Genomic DNA, 19,309 nt, shown 5'->3' on the forward strand with positions numbered 1-19,309 from the left:
GCTAAAAGCAGAAATGACAAACAGAAAGTCATTGGCCTGGATGGATTTTACTGGTGGCATTCCTCAAAAGACTGTCCCAGGACAAATTTAACATAACTGTTTGGCACAAAACTCGAAGTATACTAATGAAATTTTCTGATTAAACAACTTGAGAGGCAACGTCAGAGCAAAAGAGTAGCTGGAATGGTAGCTATGGGACAAAATTTAACTGCTAAGTGCAATAAGGAATAACAAGTTTTTGCAATGAACCAAAAGCTTGCCAACAGAAAGCAACTAGGAGGAACTCTGAGACATATTGCTAGGACTGCCAGAGTTCATGTATGGGAATTTGTCACTCAGATCCTCACAGCTCCTTACAGGCTCCTTCATTTCGTGGTGTTACTGGCATTGTTGCTTTGATTCAGAAGCACAGAGAGGTAGGCAGACAGGCTACAAAATCACACAACCCATATTAAAAACATACAGAACATGTAAAGAATAGAAATGTCCCAAAAGTTTTTAGGTGGGACATGGGATTTTGGATTGAACCATAAGAAATTTGTTATATGGAACGTCCAGCAAGCCCTCATCAGCCACTCACAGGATAACTGTAAGAACCAGAGGAAGACAGAAGCAGACAGAGAGGATACTAAGATTAGCTGCTTTCCAGGCTTCAGAGGACTCCTAATGGTACTGTTCATCCAGAAATGGCACAAGTTACAGTTCTTGTATGAACCTTCCTCATTTATGTAGATGTGAGGAGTTATGGGTCTAGAGCTGGCTTCCACAATCACTGGCACCCAAAAATGCATATAGAATAGATAAGGGAGCAAATACTTCTGGTTATATCCATAGTGGTTTCTCTTCATTCAGAGTGGAAGAATACATTCCTACACTGCACCTGAGCCATCCACTTGTGCGTTGCTGAGAACTCCTCCCACAGGAATTTCTGAAGCAAAAGGAACACCTTATTCCCCAGCCTTGAGTGGCATTGCTGATACTCATCCTTCTGAATTATGGAAAGAAGCTGAGAGGAGGCACCTTCCCTGCAACCTGGGGCCTGAAAGACACTTTTCAGCATGAGGTCCTTTCCAGCACAAATGATTCTGTGATATTTGGCCTCTTAAGGTAAGCTAGAGCAAAGGACAGCTATACAATTCCTCCTCAAATGCTCTCTTCTCATTATAACTTTGTCTTGCCTAGGAACTTTCTTTATAAAGGTTTACTTCCAATCTGCTGGGGAGGAAACAGAAAAAAGGTCAAGAGGTGTCCCAATTTGCTCTGTGAGCTGCAGAGCCCACAATGGCTGTATATGCCAATGGTTTTATGTCCTGTGTTCCTCATGCTCCCCCTCAAATGAATGCTGTCACCTCTCCATACCCACCACTCCACTTCCAAGTGCTCCTCTGGGGCTACAGGAGGAACACTCTTCCCAGCAGTATCTCAAGTTTTTTCTCATCTCCTTTCACTGTGCCCCAATCTCCTCCACTTAGCACCTGTAACTCTTGGAAGGATTACAGTTGCTTTTTTGGCATGCCAAGGTCAGAAGGGAGGACCCATTGTTACAGAAAACAAGGGAAATAGCAACTCAAAATATTGAAAATTGCTGAATGTCAAAAAATTGCTGAGGCAGCTGGGCCACCAAAATAAGCTGACTAATTTTCTGCTTTTTTTGTATATCTGTACAAAACACTCACATTGGATTGAATTTCAACTCACTCATATTTGCAGTTCTTCTAAAAAATATTAGTATTGTGAAAAACAGATGGGTTTTCTGATTGCCTCCCAAAATACAAAATTTCTATTCTCAGAACATAGTATTTCAGCAATATGAAGATCTGGGAAATTTCATTGTAATTTCCTTTTGGAAAAGATTCTTCAAAACATTTTAAATTTCTGGAACCAAAATATCTGATTCTCACACAAATTCAGACCAACTTTTCCTAACCTTGAAGAAAACTTCTCAGACAAGAAATGTTCTCTAGAGCATAAAAAAACCCCACACTTCTGTATTTACCTTCAGTTGCAAAGAAGGGGATCAATACCTGTGGCTATTTTACAGATGGAACTGAAGCTCAAATTACTTACCTGCTGCCAGACAAAAGCGTGGTGGAATATGGAACTGACTACAACAGTCCTATTTTCCAAGGCAGTGCCTTAAACACTGCACCATTTTTCCTGCAAGGCCCACACAGTCTGCACGATGGAGAGAGAGACCTCGGACCACAGTCCGACCTAAGCTTTGACCTGAACTTTGTGTTTCGCTCTCACCTCTTGTAAATTGTCCACACAGAAACAGTGTATATTCCACAGCACTTTCTAAGAAGCTGGAGAATATTTTCCTTCCACAAGCAAACATACTTTTTGGGTTGTGTGGCACAACAGAAAAAACCAATACAGCTTTTCATTTACTGCTGCATCTGCATGTTGACATGAAGGTCAGTAGGAATGTACACAATAGAAAGAAAATGAGTAGTTAATTATTGCTAGACTGCAAGAAGGGAAAACACATGCTTTAATTTGGTTTAGAAAAGAGCAAAACATGAGAACTGCTTCTTCTGGGCTGTTTTTTCATAGGAGGGCACACATAGAGTAAAATTCATGATAACTGGAAGCTATTTGATGTGCTTTGAGTATCACAGATAAAAAATCCCCTCTCATCATTTGGAATAATCTCAAGCAATAATTACAATATTCAGCAAGAAAAATCCCACTTGATTTTTTCAACATCCCATGGCATTTTTCTTGCTGAATATGATACACATTTACTGAGATTGTTCCTTCTCCCCCATGTGTATAATCTGGCAATTTGCCCATATCTTTTGCCATATTTACTCCTTCTCATGTGTTTGTACTTGAGGGTTTCATTACATCATCAACAATCTGCAGTGCTTCAAAACTAAGCTGTGTTTAGACTAAAATGCTAGATTTGCTCTTTATGGAACAAGATTTAATAATTTCAAAACATCAGCATGCAACAGACCAAAACCTAGTACAAGCAATTTCTCTTGGGACGTTAAACCACTGTTTAAAACTTTCCTTCAGTCTTTCAAGGGCTGAAGGTGTATTTATTTGCTGTTCACCATCCAGCTATAATAAATAAGCAAAATGCATTCATGTAACAGGGTAGAGATAACTGCTTTAAAAACATTCTAAGAAGGCATTTTTATCGAAACAATCAGAACAACTTGGCCCAAACTAGCAAATTCAGTTGCTCTGCAGAATGCAGGCCTATTCCCTCCCAATCACCAAATTAATAGTAGTTGGAGGTTATGAAAGTAGTAAAGAACTCTTACTTCCAGAGCAAGATAAGAGTCCTGGAGAGCAGAGTTCACTACATTGAACTTCACTTATCACTGATTCCTGAAAGAAGGGGCTTATGTCAAGCATCCATGAGCAGAACAAAGCATTGTCTCAAAGGCAGCTGAAGGACTAGAACCTAACACAGGAGAATTGGGCAAGTCTCCAGGCAACTGGCACATGCCAGAGCAATCAGAACATTTCAGTGTAAATTCTGGATAATTGTTGGAGCACATACCTTGTTGGCTTCACAGTTTTATGCAGACAGAATAGCAAAAATCTGAAAAAGACATTGACTATCCCAATGCTTTAAAGCCATGGTCCCTCAAAGACATTCACTATCCCAATGCTTTAAAGCCATGGTCCATCAGCCCACTGCATTAGGTGGAACATGAATGGGACGTGATGCTCATTAATACCAATGTACACTATTTTTAGAGTTTAGATTCACTTCAGTAGTGCTCAACTGATATAAACTGCTGTAAATTCTGTACAAATTGGCAATTACAAAACTTACCAAGCTTTTCTGCTCCAGAAGGAATTAGCGATCACGACCAACAAACATGTTTAGTTCCATAAATGCTAAATAACTGACTTCAGGTACTCAAATGTTTTGCAAAATTTAGGTAATATGAAGGCAAAAAGCTCAGTACCTGCCACCAGCAGCCACTGCTCAGAAGCCATCCAACATTTTTCTAGGCAAGATCCAGACTCAGCAAATTGCTCAACTTCACAAAGTAAACGAGTAGCAGAGATTGCCTTATCTCTTAACCCCAAACTAAGTAATTTCACATTCTCTGTCACATCATTTATACTGATGGTTCCACACTACCATGATTATATGATTTTTAAGCATTTGTGTCACCAAGTGACAGAAGGTGCATAATGGAGAAATTCCCACATTTGCTGGAAAATCTTTGGTTTGCAGCTTGTCAGTTATAGATGGAGTATCTGCATTTCAGCAATCTTTTATTTTCACTGAGGAGGTATTTTAGATGAAAGAACTTTGCTGAAATGGTCTCATTTATGAATGTTTTGTTCAAGAAAACAAAAAACCTAAGGGTCCCTGATTTCTGCAGTCTCACTGAAGAAAGGTTTAATAATAAAAACTTCTTTTTCAGCTCTATTCTTCTTTTCACAGCAAACACTGAATTAGCTGTGTGACAATGTTGCACTGTCCCATATAATGAAATTTCAGACTGAAAGAGGGTAGGTGTAGATGAGATATGAAGTTCTTCACTGTGAGGGTGATGAGGCACTGGAACAGGTAGCTCTGAGAAGCTGTGGATGCCTGGAAGTGTTCTAAGCCAAGCTGGATGGGGCCCTGGGCAGCCTGGTCTAATGGAAGGTGTCCCAGCTCATGGCAGCAGGGTTGGAACCAATGCTCTAAGATTCAGCTTTTGTATTTTCCAGATTCTGTACTGATTTAGTATAACCCTGAACTGCATATAAAGTGTTAGCAAGTTCTCTTCACAGTTTAGTTAGACAAAACAATCCTTTTCCAGCCTGAGAACCAAGGACACTGTTGCAGCTTCAGACCCAAAAAGTGTAAACAATGGCAAATTGAAGAAAGCAATTTGGGAGGATGGGACTTCATAACCTGAAGGTATAATTGGACAATTAATCCCAATATGTAAATTGACCAAAACTTATAAAAGTGTGAAAACTCAGACCAGGCATCCACCTTGGGTAGAGCCACAGCCAGGCTCTTGTACAGCCCAAGGTGTATCCTTTGAAGGCCTTTTAATAAATCCCTACTTTATTCCTTTAACTCTGTCTAGACTCTCTTCCAGGCAGCCTCTCAAGGCACCAGAACTAGATGAGCTTTAAGGTGCCTTCCAACCCAAACCAATCTATGATCCCTACACTGAATGGGTACATTCACTCTGGCTCCAACCATCATCCAAAATGACCTGAGAACCCAAAGGAATCAAACATGGCCACATTTTCCCAGCGGGCAAACAGAAAGTATCCTAATGCTTAGAGTGATAATAGAAGACTAAATAAAAACTGAATCATAGGAGGAGAGGTGTGTCTGAGTGGGAGAGTAATGACAAAGACAGGTAGAAATAGAATAGCAAGTAGCAGGATGCAGTTTGGAAAGTAACACTAAACATGGAGTCTTTCATCTGTTGTCCCAACAGAAGTGTGTGACATCCAAAAAGATGACAAACATCTGCTAACATTAGGAATAAGACTCTGCCATACATTTTTCAAAGCATACAGCATCCTGCAATGACCTTTAAAATGCTGTGTGTCATAATTCTACTTACTTAGCTACATTAATTTTCTCCAAGTTGACTCTGTTTTGCCTACAAAAGTAACTGGTAAGAAATGTCCTTGTGTTTATCCAGACCCACGAGCTCCGTTACTCTGTTTACTCCCCTCGTCCACTGGAGGAGCAGGAGTAAGAATGGCCAGAGGGACACACCTGGCAGGCAGCCAAGGTACCTTCCACACACACTTGCAAAATAATGAAAAAAAGCACAAATTGGTTTAAATTTTTTAATGTACAAATTTACATTCACCATGTTGTAACTTTCAAACTAGGGAGGAAATTGCAGCAGTCTGCATGATTTACTCTATCCATAATTTACAAGTATACAGATTAGAAGAAAACCCTTTTTCCTTTTCTCAAGGAAATAAATATTTCATTTCTATAATCAATAATCATTCAGCTTTCTAACAGTCTGTGAGCTATGCACCAGCATTCTCTCTCAAAACTAGCATGTTTTAAAACTAGCATCTCTTGGGATTCCCACCAGTAGCCTTTGTTGCTCCTCATGTGCCCACACAGCACATTCAGAATTCTGCTCCAGTGACACCTAAAGACACACTTCAGTGAAAGAAGAAGCAGCTGAAGAAGTCCATCTTCAGTTCTGCAATCCACCCAGCTGCCAATTACTTTCTTCCAAATGGATCCGACCACACTTTTAACCCTACAAATCAAACATCAGAATAGCAGCAGTTGATAATTTAGAATGTTGGAGAAAAAAAACCAAAACAGGTCTGCTACTCTAGCTTTGGGTATTATAAACAATGAAAGAAGCCAACAATTTCTGCACTGAATTTGCACCTCCGCTTGAACTTACAAAAATATACAGAAAAACAACCTCATCTTGATCTTAAACTTCAGATAATGGAAAAATGTATGACATTCATAGGTAAGGTGTTCTAAAATTGTTGGATCATTTAGAATTGCATCTTACACTTAAATTTGTCCAGGTTTCTTTTTCAACTAATGGATTTCGTAACTTATCAGCAGCTAGATTCAGATGAAAAGGAGAATTTACACTAAGAAGAACGGGTCATTAAGTACCTGCATCTTGGATCAATGGGCCAGTCTAGTCCTCTTGAATGTTCAGTAAAAAAGAAAGGTTTACAAGACCCCTATTTCACCCCACTTCTCTTCAGCATTTCCCCCACTTCCCTGGAAAGCAAGTCCTGCAGTAATGATCTAACCAATGCATGTAATAAGGTCATGGCTTTAGTCCTGTTTGATTTTCACCTGCTGCTGATTAGGCTTTTTCAGAAACAAAAATACCCTTTAACATATTCAGATATTACATGTTTCATCAAGACAGGCACTCTCACATCTTTAATCAAGAAATGCCAGCCTTGAGTATACAAACCATTTAACATTATAAAAAAATGAACTACCAAGGACAGTCTGCTATACTTGAATTTTACTTCCCTCACATGCTTTTCTAAGCCTTCCACTGTCAGCAGCAAGGATCCAAAAGCTATTAGCACTGCATTCCAAATTTTCCTTCACATGTAGTGGACTTCTGCATGGCCCATCCACCCATGAAGCCAGAAGGCACTGCCAAAGTGCTGATGAACTGTGTTCCAGCAGTTTGGTATTCCACAAAATTAGGGTGCAACATTGCTTTTTATAGCTACAGCTCAGCCAATCCATGGTTCTCGCTCACTCTGAGCTGGTTCAGAAGTGGAAACTGGCCTCTGTTTAACAAAGTGTGAAGACAACAGATACTCTGCAACTTATTTGGCCAGTTAAGTCACTTTAAGATGAGTTTCATTAAAACTGTAGCTTTTCAGTGAGGAATTAGCCTGAAAAAATAATTTAATGGCAAATTTATTAAATATGTTTTCACTGAATGTATTCTTCACTGTATTATTTAAATCCATATAAATACTGAGGCCGCACTTCAAGAGAGTCTTTAAAACAATTGATGCAAACACATAAATCAAGTGTACCTGCAGGCTGAATATCCTCTTGAACAATACCAGCTCGGTTTATTGACTGCTCATTCTCTGGAAAACAGAACAGAAAGGACACTACTAAAAAAAAAAAAGAAAATACCAGATATCTTGATTGCACCTAATAAAATAATCTTGAAAATTTTATTAATTTGAGATGCTACATAGTAAAGTTCTGTTGAGTATCTACCTACAGAATACAAATATAGTATTCCTACTTCACTGAGAAATCAATAGCTAGTCTGTTTTGAGAGATTACAAACAATAAGATAATCATCCTCAAACAATGCCTACTGTTTAATAAAGATGCCAAAACACCAGTCATTCCTTAGTCAACACCTAAGGAATGATTAGTACTTTTGGAAGTTCATTCATATGCTCAACATAAAATGAGTCAAAATATTTTTTTTCATTTGGCCAACTCCCGTTTTCAGGCCCTGAAAGATCTTGCAAACGGATTTCATGACAGCACCTACAAAATTACTGCTTGTAAACTTTGTGAAATTCAGCATCTGAGGGATATTTTCTCACACACTGGGCCTGTGTCAGGCTTTTCTTTTTTCTTTCAAAGATTCAACCACTTCCACAAAGAGAAATGGAGAAAACTACACTATTTCCCTTACTAAATGCCCCTCCTTTTTTTCTATTTCCAGTCATGCACTTCACCACCAGTGCTACTCTGAAGCAGGAAGTCAAAGCTCAGGTGGATTCACCTTTTGCCCCCACCACTGAACTTCTGAGGCCTTTAAAAACCTGCAGGGTGCACATTCCCAAAGGAAGCTCAGAACTAAGCTCACCTTAAACTGGTATTTTTCATTATTCTATCCCAATGGGAATGCACTGGCACTACATGTTATCAGGCTGTCTGTGTACAAGCCTAATGCCACTGGAGACAGCATTATCACAGTAATTGATTCTCCTTGCAAGGGGTCAGGCACTAAAGGCACATCCAGGTTCTCCAGTTCTGTTCACTGAGCATGGTAATTCCATTTCATCCTTTTTAGCAGACAAAATCTCAGGGACCTGTCTAATTCCAAAGGAAAAGGCACAAAACCCAGAAAGGGAGAACAGAATAGATTAGGGCAGCAAAGGACATGAAGGAAAAGGATATTCAGTTTTGAGTAGAAACTTGGATTAGAAGAGAGGCAGGAAAAAATGGGAACCAATCTGAGAGTTCTGGGGACACACTTGGGTTGAACAGCAGGAGCTGTTAACTGGTCAGGCAAAGAAACCTGTGCAAAAATGTAAGAGATGATAAATACAGAGACAGGGCACAGAACAGTCAATAGGGAGATTGCTGTGGGGCCTGCAAACAACTTGGAAGAAAGGTAAGCCAGAAAAGAACAAGATTCAGTCTTGGTGACAGGAGAGCCACCTCACAGGATGGGGAAGAAACAGTCTCACAATTCAGAAAATCAAGAAATCTGTGAAAATGTCACAAAGAGCAGCTCTCAAGCCCCTCTTTGTTTTAGTTAATCCATGTGGAAAAGGCCTGTGCTGACAGCCTCAAATTTCATCATTGCCACTAAACTGGATAAGCTAGATACTGACAAGAAAATATTAGAAACAGCAAAGCCACCGAGGTACTAAAACCCTACAAAATTATAACATTTCCATATAAAATTAAGTCAAACTCCTTTGTGCACAATTTACGGTTCGTATCAACAATTTGATTATATACAATTTTTCCAAGTAGCTTTCATCTTGTTTGTTAAATTGCTAGGAACTTCTCTGAAAGTTCCTAGAGAACCGTGAAGTCAAGTCTTCTTCCAGAACACTAATGTACTTCACTTCTATAGAATTTGGGAGATACACAAGAAAAACAAGAGTGAAGAAAGAAAAGATAGCACTTCATGTTTACATGGTTCAATGTCACTCCAGGTAACTAATATTCATTCTTGCCTTTTGCATGATTATTCTGTGATGCTAATCAAAACACCCAACTTTGGGGACACAGCATCCCCAAACAGAAATACTGAGCATTCTCCCAGAGCTCAGGCCAACAGACGGCAGGAGCTTCTACGTAAGTTGTCAGACAGCTGCTTACTTGACTGTACTCAGAAAATCCTCTGTACTCCAAAGGTTAAACACTTGGGTTCAAACACCACAACTGTGGTAGTCCACAATCTCGCCTCAAATACTGTGATAACAAATGCTTGTGCCTCTCATACTGCAGTGATGATCAAGAAAAGCTCCTTGGAAATTAATAAAGGTGATATCAGATGGAGATTCAGCACCAGGCAGTAAGTTTAGAATCAGGTATCAAATCACAAGTTTGTGCACTTGCCAACTGTGCATCAATTCATTCTATGTCCTAAATAGACATTAAAAATCCCTAAACTGATAGGAAACATCTACTCACATAATTCACAAGTACAAAGGAGGACATTGCTCCACTAGTTCTGTCCTTTCCTTACTGCCAAGACACATTTCAAATACAGTATTTTTGGAAAGTATTGCATAAGCAAAAAAGATTTAGTAATAATGTTTTCAAAGGGAACACAGAGTAGGAAACATAATTGTAGGAAGTTTCACAAACTACAATTCCTACATAGTATCCTTGAATAAAAACTTGCTTGCAAGTTAAATTTTGATGCAAGGCCAAAGCCCCTCCAATAAGACCATTAAGTTTGCTATCCTTTTTTCTTTTCCTTCCTAGAAATCTTCAGTTGTCTTGGCAGATTAATCACATATACCTTCATATTTTTGGCTTGCTTAGTCTCATAAAAAAATTAAGTGGGGTGCAAGGCTGGTTGTACCAGCACTTTTCCCCCATTTCCTTTGTCACTATCTCACAGAAGGTGAGGAGGAGTAATGGATGCTCCCCCTACAGAGCACCTGCCTGGAGCTGCTGAAGCTTCACACCTGGAGCTGCAGGTGCCTTCGGGGCTTGGCAGGTTTTCCTGGCAGGAAAGTGGGATTTTCCTCAGGAGTCAGTTCCAGACTCAGCAGATTGAGAGCAGCTCTAGCAAATCATCACAACTGGCTGCCAAGTTTTAAGTTAGATTCTCAATGGCAGCTGGAAAACAGAACTCAAACAGCTCATAGAATCATTGAACAGTCTGGGCTGGAAGGGACCTTTAAAGGTCATCTACACCACCTCTCCTCACTGAGCTGGGACATCTTCAGCTAGATCAAGTTGCATAGAGCCCTGTCCAACCTGATCTTGAATGTTTCCAGGTATGGGAAAACCCACCACTCCTCTGGGCAATCTGTTCTAGTGGTTAACCACCACCATCATAAAAAATGTATTCCTTCTATTTACTCTGAATTTACTCTGTTTCGTTTGAAACTATTACCTCTAGTCCTATTGCAACAGGGCCTACTAAAAAGCCTGCCCCATCTTTCTTACAAGCTCTCTTCAAGTGTTCTACAAGGTTTTTCTGAAGCCTTCTCTTCTCCAGGCTGAAGAACCCCAACTCTCTCAGCCTTTCTGCATGGGAGAGGGGCTCTATCTCTCTGACCTCAACTTCTTCAACAGCGTCTCAGTTCTCTAAGGAGCAACTAAAGGATGTTGTACTGGCTAATAATCTGAAATAAGAGCAACAGCCAGCTGTATTATTTTCGTTTTCAGGTATCTCCTAGACGAGCAGAAAGCCCCTAGGGAGTCACTCGCCGAGCAGCAGGCCCGCATTCCCCCAAGCCCGGGCACAGACCGGGCCATGGCCCAGCCAGCTCCCCCCGCGCACGGACTCACTGTACTCCTCGGGCAGCAGCAGCGGCCGGAAATAAATGGGGTAGAAGGCGGCTCCCACCATGGCCACGAAGGCGCCGAAGATGCCGATGGTGCGGGACAGCGCGGCCATGGCCGGGCGGACGCGGAGAGGGCCGGAGCGGGGCCTTCCGGGGCACGGCCCGGCCCGCCGGGAGAGCGCCCCCGTGCGGCCGGCGGGGCGCAGCGCGGGCACGGGGCCGCTGCGGCCGCGCCGTCAGCCCGGCCCGGGCAGCCCGAGACGATGCGCCCCGGTCCCGCCGCCCCGCCCTAAAGCGCCTCGCCCGACAGCGGGAGCTGGCCCGGCCCGGGACTGTCCCGGTAGCGCAGCGCCGAGGCGGGAGGGCGGGGGCCGCCGCGGAGCCACCAAAGGAGTGGGCGGGCGCGGCCCTGCGCGGGGATCCCTCCCGGGCCGCCGCCCGGCGCCTGCTGTACGGAGCTGCCAGGAGCCCCCAAGGAGCTGCGCAGCACGGCCGGGGCTCGGCGTCTTCTGGCCCAGCCCCTGCGCACCTGCGGCGGCGGAGCGGGGCCCTGCCCTGCCCTGCCCTGCCGTGCCCGGGCGGCCGCCCCTCCTCCAGGAAGCCGGATCTGCCGCATCCTTGTCGCCGGGCCGGCCGCGCAGTCCCTGCCGCGCTGGGCACCGCCGCAGCGGCAGCAGCAGCAGCATGCGGCCCCCGGCCGAGCCCCGCCGCTCCGCTCCGCTGCTCCTCGTCCTGCTCACGGTGAGTGCCGCCGGCCCCGCACCTGCCCCGTGGACCCAGCCCGGGCAGGGCCGGCCCGTGCGGGGCCGCGGGTCGTTCCCGCAGCGCGGAGGGAGCCGAGCCGGGTCCGGCGGGGCTCGGGGGGCTCGGGCCGGGGCCGCCCCTCTGAGCCAGCCCCGGTGTCCGGCCTGGCTCCGCGCCCCCCGCCAGCCCCGCGGTTCCTGGGGCCTGGCTTACCGAGCTGGGGACGCCGAACCGTCACAGCCAGGTGTTAGGCTTTCTGCCCTGGGTGACGATAAACTTCTAGAGTGGGAAAAATGGGGGAGCCTTTAACATCTGCGTACAGATGCACGACTGAACATAGTGCTGCACTGGCTTATGGAAACAACCGTGGGTTAGGGCCAGTTACTAAACTACTTTTTCATCTCTTTTGCTGCTAAGCATAAGCTCTGGTCTAAGTGTTTGTGTGCCTGTGCCATGTTGGTGCTGATGGAGAGGAGCAGATCAACACCCTTTCTCGTCATGTCTTCTTTTCACTCTTGATAAAATGTAGCATGACGTGTTGGGCGTTTGCAGGTGAAGAACTGCACTTATCTTCAGGTTTTGTGCAAACAGGTGCAGGTTTCATAGGGTTTTATGGAATGTCCTCAGGGCTGAACTCATGAAGGGTCCTGTTGAGACCTCCAGCAAATGAAAGAATACTTGCTCAATCATTTCTGTATTATTACACTGCTCAAAATGTTCAGTTTCCTAATGCTTGCAGTGTTTGCCTCCCACATTGATTCTTATCCCAAGATCTGATGGAATTACTTGGGCTAAATCATTCAGATTCAGCAGGATTTAAGAAAAGAAAAAAAAAAAAACAAACCCAAAACCATTTACAGGTTTAAGTTGCCCCACACAACAAAACCTTTGTGTCTGTCTTGTTGAACTTTGTCTATTTCATGATAATATTTTGAATCAGCGTATCTGACTTCTTTAGTGCGCTGGAAAACTTTTATATTTAAGTCTCCTAATCACACTCACTCAATGTGTCATCTTTTCATCCTTGTGCTGTCTCAGAGGTGATGCACATTTAACTCTGCCTTGTCTGATACAACAGGAAGGGAAGAGGCTCCCCCACCGAGGAGGAACATTGAGATGATACACACTCTGTGCACTGTGTAGTGGTAACAGAGACTTGGCCAGGGTCTGGAGGTTTATGGTCTGCGGTGTCTGCCACGTCTCCATCATGTGGGGTTGCTCTGGGTTCTTCGCTCCATGCTATTTGCTGGATGAGCCTCCAGAAGGGTTAGTTAGGTGGGATATAACAGAAGACTCAAATGTAGTTCATGCATTTTGGCAGCACAGGCCGCAAGTAGTACCCAGGGACCAAAGAATACAAAGTAAAATGCGGAGCCATTTAGCAGACCAGGCACTACAGGAAAGGCACTAGATCAGCAGAGCTGGAGCTAAAGTTAGCATCAGCAATTGTGTTGCATTGTGCTTAAGTGCTCTAGGAACATCATGGAAATTGTTCTGCAAAGACCTGGCTTTGAGTTTGAGAGCTTACTGCTTTGGGATCCCCCACCACAAAATTTCTGCCATTCACTGGAAATCACATGGGCATACTCATACCCTGCAGCATCTTTGTTAACAAACTGTGCCAGACCCAAGCTGTCCTTGCTGGAGTCTAGTTCCCATTGCTCTGTGGTGGATAACCACTGAGAAAATTGAGAGCTGGCTGTGTGTGTGTTTTGACAGTAAGTGTGTGTGGTAAGCACACATTAGTACCCCTATGCTTTTTAGTATCTACCTGGTGGACTTTTGCATCTTGTGATAATGAGATGGCACTGTGTTCATAGTATATTGCCATCTTCCTCATGACACAGTGCCCTTATCACAAAGATTAAGCTACTTACAAGTACTCTTTATTGTAAGATCAAGGAATATTAATTATGACCATCAAATACAAGAGGTTTAGGATAATTTGTTGCTGCTGCTATGGGCTTTTAATACTTTTAAACCAAAGAAGAATTGTGGTGGAAGTGTAAAAGAATAGTATCTTTTGTCAAGTGAAGCTCTGAAAGGTACTCAAATTAGTATTAAAATGAAGGCTCTCTCATCAACTTTTGTCTCAGTATTTGTGTATGTGTGTTATTCCAGCATATGTTACACACCATACCATGTGTTCCAATGGACACCAACCTCCTATTGCTATTCCTTTTTCAGCCCCTTCAGTTTGCATAGTTTTTACAATATAAAATCAGAATATTCTGGGTTGGAAGGGACCCACAAGGATCATTGAGGCCAACTCTTAAAGTGAATGGTCCATAAAGGGATCAAACCCACAACATTGGCATTATTAGCACTGTACTCCAACCAATATCCATTTTGTGGAGTGGGAAATAAGGCAGAGAGGAAGGCTGATGAGACAGTATTTTGGCTTTCTACAATAGGCAAAGTTGCATAGTCTTCTGTAGGTTTTTAGCATTTTATTTGTTAAAAGTGTTTATCTTGGTGCTTGCATGTGTTTATCAGTGTTCAGCATCACTGCACATCTCACTTGCAGTGTCTCTTGTCAGATACAAGAAGATAAAGAGCATTTGGTTGCAAGTATGGTAAGTGGTTTAAGTGACAAGTTTCCTAGGAACACCAAATAAAGTGATCTAGAGCTACCCATCTGCTCACAATGGTATCTAGCTTCTTTGTCCAAAAGTTCCCTCATTCAGTTACGTCTTCCAGTGTCTGACCTTAATAAAGTCAAGGTCTTGAAGTGAACAGCACCTCTATGCATAGTTGTGTTCCTCCAACAAACCTTGAGCTCTTTTGCACCTCTAAGGAGGCAGGGAACTAGGGAAAAATACCATTTGATCACACAGGTGACCAAAAAATCCAAAAATCTTCATCTGTAGGAGCAAGGAGGTAGTATAGGACTTAGTTCTGACTTTTCTTAATATTTACACCTTCCCAGGTCATACTGGCTTGATGTTTCTTCAGTGTAGCTCTCAAGGAGTGTCAACATATTCTCAAGAAATAAAAAACAAAGTAGTTTATCATTAGGGACTTTTATTGATCTCCATGTTGGATTGTGGGCAAGGTCTAGTCCTCCAGGTGCACAACACACAATTTCTATGATTAGAAATGTACTAATGACTAGGCCAAACCCTTTAAATGTTTTGAAAAACTCAGTGAAAAAGGCATCAATCCAAGATAGGTATCCAAGATAAATTTTATTTTAATTTGTTTAATCTTAGCAAAGTTAAAAGTTACCCAAGACAGATCTCATTTTTAGCAATCTTAATGACCATCTTCCCTGGTATTCCTATGTGACAATTGTGAATATCTTAGACAGACCAGGGGACATGGTGGAACTGCTGTGCTGGTGGCTTGCCCTCAGAGCTGAGTAATCCCCAGTATCCTTGGCAGTGCATCAAGCTGGATGCTGGCTGCTAGGCAGAAAGAAAAGAAGCTGTTTCAAGTTTTAGAGACAAGAACTTAATCACAGGGGATAATCCTGTTGTATGTCCAGGCACTCACTCTCAAACTATATATAATGTACCTAGCTGTGGAGAGCAAAAGCTGAGCAAACTCAGCCTGCTGGTCTTGCTGCTCAGATTTCCAAGTCCATCTTCACAATAGGAACATGTCAAAAATGAAACACTTTACAAATATTAATTCATTGTCAGGAAGCCTTTGTTGTCATTTTGTCCTTCAGGGACCTGCATGACAGGTAACAAAATCAGCTAACTTTTTTAGAAGAAGCAGAAACATCAGGCTGTGGCAATCCTAGCAAACAATGATACATAATGAATGTATGCCTGTACATTTTTGTGCACCCTCCTTAGGCCTGATCCTAGGAGCATGTTTGAATAGTGTGACGTCTAAGTCGCTATCTTGGACCGGATTCCACTTGCATAGGGCTGAAGGATACACCCTGTAAATACAGTTTGTTTGTAGAAGCATGTGTAACTTTGAGACCTTGACGTAGGGACGTTGTTGCCATTAAAATCTTGATGGTGGCTCTCCAGTAATCTGTGTCTACTTGCTGGGTAAAAGAAACCTCATCTTTTGAAGTAAAAGTGTGGTATATACGTGCCTGTGCAGTGTTCTGTTATTATTGTGAGTGTGTGAATAATCGCATAGATTCTCTGGTTAACATGTCTGTGTTTTGGGTTTTCTTCCAGAACTTTGTGCTGTCCTTTGGAAAGGAGACATTACAGACAACGGCAGTTACTCCACAGTTTCAGAAGAATGTGGATTATGTAGATTTTATCTATTTAAACATTTTAGAAAAGAAAGTTCTTAACAATTCTGAGGTTTCAGTTCAATATTTATGTTCTAAACCTTGTATTGTCAGTTTAGAAGCAGTAGCTTCCTCCGAGTTCAGGACTGGTGTGCCAGTGTATAGAAGGAGATGGAAGGATGAGAAGAACCTTTATGTTAGCAGAACTCGACAAGTACACTTGAAATTTCCAAGCATCATGGTTTACAGAGATGATTATATCATCAGAAACTCAATAATAGTGCACAGTGTGATACTGTACGCATGGATTAGCCACAGATCAGCTAGCAACTATGGTGATGAGCAGAATGAAGACTACCAGGCTGCAGTTGCCAAGAATTACACATTTTTAGAGGCAGTTCCACCCTTTGAACGGCCATATAAGGACCACAAAGTTTGTCTTCAGTGGGGTGCTGACTATTTGTGGATGCTCCAGGCCAATAGGATACCTCAGTGCCCTCATGAAACTGGTAGGTGCAATGTCACTTTTTTTCCCCAAGGAAACAAATAACATCTCTGGTAAGCTGTTAAAAAATGCCTACTGGTAGTAAATAGTAAATATTACACACAGTGGTTTACTTGGGAAGCATTGTTGAACACGTAATCTCCATAACTGGGAGGTTAGAGTTGCAAGTTGCTGAAGTCATCCTGCTCTTCAGATTGTTTCATCACAGCTAGCCTGGAGGTTGGTAGCAGCCTGGCCCCCTCTTTTTCAAGCATTTTCAAACAATTTTAGTCAAAACCCATCAGAGTTTGTGAACATCATTCCTTTATCTTCAGAGAGAGTTGTTCAGTCCCTTACTGCATTAATGCAGTTCTGCAGTTCATGCACACATAATTTTCACACAGGTAGTTTCCTTCTGCCTAAAGTGGTGGCCTCACACTCAGAAACATATTTTCAAGTCTTCGTAGTGAGCTAAGCTTTACAGACCCTCTTTTTTTTTTCCCCTAGAACCATTATGAACAAGCATTTTAGAAAAAAAAAGTAATAGTTTTAAATAAAAAATCATGTATTGCCAACAGTACAGATTACAGAAACAGCTTTGCTTTTTAGATTTTTTGAGTCCTTTTTTTTTCTGCCTGCCTGTCTCTAGCTTTACACTTGCTGACAATGTTTTTGCTCTCAGTGAGTGCTCAAAGCAGAACCTAGAAGGAAAAAGAACATTTGTTTCTAAATGGTTCTCTCCCAGAAAATCCCATAATGGTATTTGTGTCATTTATTGTCACTACACTGGCATGTAAGTGCTTTGAAGAAGAATTGGAAACATGTTGTTTCCTTTAAGGGCTTTCTAAAATACTTGTTGGAGACAGCATGTGATATCTGACAACACTGTGAAACATCTTATTGTCTGTATTATCTATTTCTATTACAGATTAAATCAGTTTAATAGACAATAGAAGGAAATAATATTCAAATGTTGTTTCTTAAAATAATGTAACAATTTGCTCAGGGTTTGGTTTATTTTATTGTTTTCTTGGTGGTTTTTTGTCTGGTTTTTGGGTTTCTCTAGGCAAGCTGATGATATCTCATGGCCTTGAAGATTTTTCTCCTTTCTTAGGAGGGGCATCTTTATCAGTTTTGTTACAAGATTATCCATATCAGTTAAGAACAGAATTGGTATCTATGCATACATATAATATAGAGAGGCACAAATGGAGAGCAATTCCAAGAGATGTGGAGAAATGTCACTTTGGCATAACCAAAGATAGGATGAGATGTAAGTGAATAACATTAAGTAGGACTTGTTTACTAACTGGTTCTTTAAGTATCTTAGATTTAAATAAGTCTGTTCTTTCCCTGCTTCTAATTTTATCTGGAAACAGGTTCAAATTCACTTTTTGTGGGTTATTTGGTCCAAGACTGTAATGTATTTTACAGCAGCAAGTGAATTTTTGTCTAAGGACTTATTGAGAGTTTGTGTTAACTTTAAATCTGTTGTGTGATTTAAATGTTTGACTGTAGGAATGTGAGCTAATTAATTAATTTTATGCTTTCTGTCTGTCAGATTAAAAAAGACTGTATTTTGCAGATGGTGTCCAGGTTCTCGAATTTATATATGCTTCCAGTGGGGAAAAAACAGGAATTGTGAAGAAATTTGAACAGTTTGAAAACAGAGAACTTGAGACAGTCAGACAACACCAGGTTGATTATCCCATGTAAGTATAGGCAAGTAAGTGAATGGGGCTGTATTTGGTTTTTGAAGGCTATAGAATGTACTTAAACTCTTGGGCTTTACCACAAATTCAAGGAATACTGCCTACTAATTTCATAAAAGATGCAAAAGGAGCCTAGTTAGCAGTTCCTTCTGATTCCAGTTCTGGACAGGCTTAAGCTGAAGCTCAGGAAGATACTTGCAGTATGTGTTAGTGCAGTGCTGTGTAGGAGATGCCACTGAAGGTGTAACAGGTACAGTTAGGAGGGTGAGTTGGCTGTTACCTGCTGTCATGATCAGACTGCTGTCTCATGACTAACTAGCCTGGGGTTTTCTGCATTACAAACAGATCTGCATTTCTAACATTGTTTGCAGACCAAGAGTAGAGTAGGATTTCTTGCAAAGGCAAGAAGCATGAAGCAGCTTTATCCCTATAAATTCCCACTCTAGTTTATTTTGCACCTGACAAGCAACTGGATAGAATCCTGTGCCTAGATAAGTCTTCGAGCTAGAGCTCGCTCCATTTCCTTCTACCATTGCTGTGTAAATTTTTCTATTTTGACAGAAATAGAAAAATTATCCTCTGCACACTATTCAGTTACAGAGGAATCACTCTTGTTAGGTCATCTTGCTCTGCTCTGGTCCCCCTTCCCAAAACTGTCACAACTCTCCAGTGATATTTTGCAACTTCAGGGGAGTAGAGATACATAAATAGACCTCCCTTCCACCAGATGCTCTCACCCTGGCAACATTATTGCAGAAGTAGGAAATAATTACAGGAGCTGGGACTTGCCTTCTGGATTGCATTTGGCCTGTGGCCTCAAGAAGAGTGCCAAGATGGCTTGACAGAGAGCACAGGTTGCATGCAAATTCCTAGCTCTCAAACCATAACTGAAGCCATAAATACAGAGCAATTTTTAGCTCCTGGTCTCTTCTGGGTGAGTGACAGCCTGCTGCTCTTTGCCCACCAACGCAGTGC

The 19,309-nt window shown here is 42.1% G+C and overlaps 2 protein-coding genes across 3 annotated transcripts in view; one reads left to right on the forward strand and one right to left on the reverse strand.

Annotated features, from left to right (window-relative positions):
* Positions 1 to 5,770: 5,770 nt before the first annotated feature.
* On the reverse strand, positions 5,771 to 11,322 carry SMIM20 (small integral membrane protein 20). The gene is made up of 3 exons (XM_054295512.1): positions 11,198 to 11,322; positions 7,498 to 7,554; positions 5,771 to 6,218 (listed from the first exon to the last, which is right to left on the reverse strand). The coding sequence occupies exons 1-3, from the start codon at positions 11,304 to 11,306 to the stop codon at positions 6,181 to 6,183; spliced, it is 204 nt and encodes a 67-aa protein (XP_054151487.1). The 5' UTR covers positions 11,307 to 11,322; the 3' UTR covers positions 5,771 to 6,180.
* Positions 11,323 to 11,872: 550 nt separating this feature from the next.
* The window catches only part of SEL1L3 (SEL1L family member 3), a 33,575-nt gene continuing 26,138 nt past the window's right edge, over positions 11,873 to 19,309 (forward strand). For both annotated transcript variants that reach the window (XM_054294341.1, XM_054294344.1), the window contains exons 1-3: positions 11,873 to 11,934; positions 16,080 to 16,647; positions 18,208 to 18,334. In XM_054294341.1, coding sequence (XP_054150316.1) covers positions 11,878 to 11,934; positions 16,080 to 16,647; positions 18,208 to 18,334 — 752 coding nt within the window. In that variant the 5' untranslated portion in view covers positions 11,873 to 11,877. The remainder of the gene's footprint in view (positions 11,935 to 16,079; positions 16,648 to 18,207; positions 18,335 to 19,309) is intronic.

Source organism: Melozone crissalis, unplaced genomic scaffold, assembly GCF_028551555.1.
Source record: "Melozone crissalis strain CALT ecotype California unplaced genomic scaffold, PUWL_Pcris_2 ptg000006l_1, whole genome shotgun sequence".
In the NCBI taxonomy this organism is placed as follows: Eukaryota; Metazoa; Chordata; class Aves; order Passeriformes; family Passerellidae; genus Melozone; species Melozone crissalis.